Here is a 5353-nt window from a genome sequence, read left to right as displayed (position 1 = left end):
ATCAAATCTGGGTCTCATGCACTCTGCATAGCCTCGTTTAGATTATGGTTGATTGGAAAGCTCCAGGTAAATTCTATTATTCTATCAGATGCAAACAAATTAGGATTATAATAATGTAAATTAGGATTCGATTAGATTATGGTTGATTTTTTTTCCTTCTCTCTGCATAAACTAGTGCATCTCTCTGTCTCTCTCTCTCATGAAAGATATCCATCAAACATAAAGCCAGATTATTTTATGAGTTAGTTGGGGACCGGGCCAACAATTACATTAGAATTGGGTCAAAGAAAACAACTCAGTTTGTCTCTACAACCAGGTCAGGAGCTCCTGCCAATTAAGAACCAGAACATGAGATCTGATGTGAATCATGTAAGCGGTTTCTTTTTTGGAAAAGTACGAGCAGGCCCATTGTAGAAATCTGAACACCAGGTCAGTTCATACAGAATTTACAATTACTCTTTAATTCAACTTTTGAAATTATAAGACCGATTCCCATGCCATGTAAGCATCACACTTCTACCCAAGCTTTTCATGTGACGTGGCAATCCAACTCGGATTACATGTCACAATAACATTTATTTAAAATTTTATTTTGAAATTTACCATTAAATTGCAAAGACTAAAATGACCCTGTTAGGGCCCACAACCATTTTTCTCTCCCGCCCTCCCTGTTCTCTCTCTTTCGTTCTCTCACACTCGCAACTCTCTTCTCTTCGACTGCAGACGACTGAATTTCGGTTGCTCTCCCTCTCTCTTGTTCTCCCTCCTCGTTCTCACTCTATAACTCTCTCCCGTTCTCCCTCTGTCTCGCCCCCATTCTCTCTCTCTCTCTCTCTCTCCCGGTCTCCCTCCCCCTCTATCGCTCTCCTGCTCTCTCTCTGTCTCGTTCTCCCTCTCCCTCTGTCGACCCCACTTTCTCCCGTTCTCGCACCCCTCAGTCTTGCTCTCCCTTTGTGGTGCCCTCACCCTCTCCCTTTATCAGTCTTTCCCGTTCTCCCTCTGTCTCGCCGCCATTCTCTCTCTCTCTCCCGGTCTCCCTCCCCCTCTATCGCTCTCCTGCTCTCCCTCTGTCGCCCCCACTTTCTCCCGTTCTCACCCCCCTCAGTCTTGCTCTCCCTTTGTGGCGCCCTCACCCTCTCCCTTTATCAGTCTCTCCCATTCTCCCTCTGTCTCGCCGCCATTCTCTCTCTCTCTCTCCCGGTCTCCCTCCCCCTCTATCGCTCTCCTGCTCTCCCTCTGTCGCCCCCACTTTCTCCCGTTCTCACCCCCCTCAGTCTTGCTCTCCCTTTGTGGCGCCCTCACCCTCTCCCTTTATCAGTCTCTCCCATTCTCCCTCTGTCTCGCCGCCATTCTCTCTCTCTCTCTCTCCCGGTCTCCCTCCCCCTCTATCGCTCTCCTGCTCTCCCTCTGTCTCGTTCTCCCTCTCTTCTGTTCTCCCTCCTCGCTCTTACTCTATAACCCTCTCCCGTTCTCCCTCTGTCTTGCCCCCATTCTCTCTCTCTCTCTCTCCCAATCTCCCTCCCCCTCTATCGCTCTCCTGCTCTCCCTCTGTCTCGTTCTCTCTCTCTTCTGTTCTCCCTCCTCGCTCTCACTCTATAACCCTCTCCCGTTCTCCCTCTGTCTTGCCCCCATTCTCTCTCTCTCTCTCCTAGTCTCCCTCCCCATCTATCGCCCTCCTGCTCTCCCTCTGTTTCGTTATCCCTCTACCTGTAAATTTTTAGGTAGCATTATGCTTTTTTCACTTCTATTCCTGTCTCAATTTATACCAAGTGAAGGCCCATCTTAACTGGAGGCCTTCCCTAACCGGAGGAAATTATCGTTTTGAACACTTGTGCCACTAACAGGTATTTGACAATCTCTTTGTATGATATTTTAATTTGTTATAGTCAATCAAAAAGTCTTTTCAAATAAATTTGATTTTTGGTTCTCTTTACATTTCTATCACAGTAAATAGGTTGTCGTTTTTATATAAAAAAATTTGTTAAGGGTATAAATACTTTGCTATACCGTTGCCTTAGAAGAGGGCCAATATAGGGCTCTATTGCAGCATCATCACCCGTTTTAACCATTTCCTGATATATGTATTTGAAAAGAGAAAAAATAGATTATTCAATATAAAAACGACAGCCTATTTACTGTGATAGAAATGTAAAGAGAACCAAAAATCAAATTTATTTGAAATGACTTTTTGATTGACTATAACAAATTAAAATATCATACAAAGAGATTGTCAAATACCTATTAGTGGCACAAGTGTTCAAAACGATAATTTCCTCCGGTTAGGGAAGGCCTCCGGTTAAGATGGGCCTTCACTTGGTATAAATTGAGTCAGGAATAGAAGTGAAAAAAGCACAATGCTACCTAAAAATTTACAGGTAGAGGGAGAACGAGACAAAGGGAGAGCAGGAGAGCGATAGATGGGGAGGGAGACTGGGAGAGAGAGAGAGAGAATGGGGGCAAGACAGAGGGAGAACGGGAGAGAGTTATAGAGTGAGAGTGAGGAGGGAGAACAGAAGAGAGGGAGAGCAGGAGAGCGATAGAGGGGGAGGGAGATCGGGAGAGAGAGAGAGAGAGAATGGTGGCGAGACAGAGGGAGAATGGGAGAGACTGATAAAGAGAGAGGGTGAGGGCGCCACAAAGGGAGAGCAAGACTGAGGGGGGCGAGAACGGGAGAAAGTGGGGGCGACAGAGGGAGAGCAGGAGAGCGATAGAGGGGGAGGGAGATCGGGAGAGAGAGAGAGAGAATGGCGGTGAGACAGAGGGAGAATGGGAGAGACTGATAAAGGGAGAGGGTGAGGGCGCCACAAAGGGAGAGCAAGACTAAGGGGTGCGAGAACGGGAGAAAGTGGGGGCGACAAAGGGAGAGCAGGAGAGCGATAGAGGGGGAGGGAGATCGGGAGAGAGAGAGAGAGAGAATGGCGGCGAGACAGAGGGAGAATGGGAGAGACTGATAAAGGGAGAGGGTGAGGGCGCCACAAAGGGAGAGCAAGACTAAGGGGTGCGAGAACGGGAGAAAGTGGGGTCGACAGAGGGAGAGGGAGAACGAGACAAAGAGAGAGCAAGAGAGCGATAGAGGGGGAGGGAGACCGGGAGAGAGAGAGAGAGAATGGGGGCGAGACAGAGGGAGAACGAGAGAGAGTTATAGAGTGAGAGCGAGGAGGGAGAACAGGAGAGAGGGAGAGCAACCGACGTTCAGTCGTCTGCAGTCGAAGAGAAGAGAGTTGCGAGTGTGAGAGAACGAAAGAGAGAGAACAGGGAAGGCGGGAGAGAAAAATGGTTGTGGGCCCTAACAGGGTCATTTTAGTCTTTGTAATTTAAGGGGTAAATTTCAAAATAAAATTTTAAATAAATGTTATTGTGACATGTAATCCGAGTTGGATTGCCACGTCACATGAAAAGCTTGGGTAGAAGTGTGATGCTTACATGGCGTGGGAATCGGTCTTGTTCAGATTTCTGCAATGGGTCTGCTCGTACTTTTCCCTTTCTTTTTAGTCCCTGAAGATGACAAAATTTGTCCTCACTTTCCAGGAGTTGGGGCAGGGTGTATCTGTTGCCTTCAACTTAACTTTTCTTCCCTTTTTTAATTTTCTTTGTTGGTTGTTGAAAGTTAAAACCTCAAAGTTCAAACTTGAAGCATTTTTTTAGTGAAATAGAAAAAGAAATGGTCAAACTAGAAGCTTGGATCCTAAGAAAGCAAGCTAGACTTGATCAATATAAATAAACATGCCAAGATATAGAAGAGTAGAAGGCCCTCCATATTGATATTAGCATGGAAGAGGTGAAGCTCTTTGGAACTTTTCCTAGCGCTTTTAGTTACAGAGTAATATGGGCTCTGAAACTAAAGGGTGTGCCATATGAATACATAGAAGAGGATCTATCCAACAAGAGTCCTTTGCTCTTACAGTATAACCCAGTCCACAAGAAGATCCCAGTTCTTGTTCACCGCGGAAAACCGATTGCAGAGTCCATGGTCATCGTCGAATACATTGAAGAGACCTGGCCAGATCATCCATTGCTGCCAAAAGATCCTTACGACAGAGCCATGGCTCGGTTTTGGACTAAATTTGGAGAAGATAAGGTAACCGATACATGAATTAGTTGTCTGTATCAAATTCCAAATCAAGTCATCAATTGAACTCGTCTGAATTCTCAAACTTCACTTAATTCTCTGTGTTCTTTTCAATATTATCTGGTGTTATTGCTCATGTAGGGGCCCATATTCCATGCATTCTTTCGGACTGTTGGGGAAGAACAGGAGAAAGCTGTCAAAGAAGCTGTGGAAGTGTTGAGAACCATTGAAGAGCATGGCCTTGGAGAGAAGAAGTTCTTTGGTGGAGATACCATTGGATTGCCAGATATAGGATTTGGATGGATTGCCCATTGGCTGGAAGTGCTGGAAGAGGCTGCAGGAGTAAAGTTGGTGGAAGCCCATGCCTTCCCTCGCCTGTGTTCATGGATGGAAAATTTTAAGCAAGTCCCTGCAATCAAAGACAACCTTCCTGATCGCGACAAAATGCTCGCATATTTCAGACGTAGAAGGGAGATGTTTGTTGAATCCATCTCATACAATCACTAGTCTCTCTGTTGTTATTATTGTTGTTGTTGTTTTGTATGTGTATGTGAATCCATGACTGGATGGTCTTGAGATAGAATGAATGCTTGAATCCATGAATTAATAATAAGCAAAATCTGGCATCAATGATCATACAAAACCGGAATCTCTGAAGCTACCATTCTTTTACAAAAGTGCTTTAGGGGATCAATTGAATCGGATATAGGTAGGTCCAGATTAGTTTCGTTTATATTTGAATTTGAATCAAATCTTATCCATTGGATTTATATCAGATTAGAATTGAATTCTGATTGCAATCAGTCATTGAATAATACTAATAAAATAAAGAAAATGTTCAAAAATATTATATATAAACAAAATCAAAGTTTTCTTTGGTATTGGTGATGGGACACCTAGGTTGTATTTGGTACCATTGTCACTTCTATTTGTAACATTTTAGTTGGTCAATACAAATTTTATGAGAATATATTTTTCTATACCACAAATGCTTTAAGCTATCAATACCATGGGAAAATCTATGATGCAGAAAGAGATATGGTATGGAAAGAGTTCTGCCAATCAAAACCCATCCATGAATTTTGATAAATAACATCTGATTCACTACCACGTTTATGATTCCAGTTGATTGGTCAGAAGTTTTTTGGATATCATATATTTTTTATATCAGTGGAACCCTACAATACTTGGTACCATTGATGCTTCTTCCACGCCAAATTTGATGCTTCTACTATAAATGCCAACACTCAATAGAATGCTTATATATATTTTAGTAGAAGTGAT

At 43.8% G+C, this 5353-nt stretch overlaps 1 protein-coding gene across 1 annotated transcript; it reads left to right on the top strand.

The window, feature by feature from the left end:
- Positions 1-3757: 3757 nt before the first annotated feature.
- LOC104602212 (putative glutathione S-transferase) lies at positions 3758-4726 on the top strand. Its single transcript, XM_019198581.2, has 2 exons — positions 3758-4078; positions 4211-4726. The coding sequence occupies exons 1-2, from the start codon at positions 3770-3772 to the stop codon at positions 4574-4576; spliced, it is 675 nt and encodes a 224-aa protein (XP_019054126.1). The 5' UTR covers positions 3758-3769; the 3' UTR covers positions 4577-4726.
- The last annotated feature ends 627 nt before the right edge of the window (positions 4727-5353 follow it).

This window comes from Nelumbo nucifera, chromosome 3 (genome assembly GCF_055504915.1).
Source record: "Nelumbo nucifera cultivar China Antique chromosome 3, China Antique-T2T, whole genome shotgun sequence".
NCBI classification, from domain to species: domain Eukaryota; kingdom Viridiplantae; phylum Streptophyta; class Magnoliopsida; order Proteales; family Nelumbonaceae; genus Nelumbo; species Nelumbo nucifera.
Note: the sequence above shows the minus strand (reverse complement) of the source record. Positions and strands in the feature narration are given on the sequence as shown.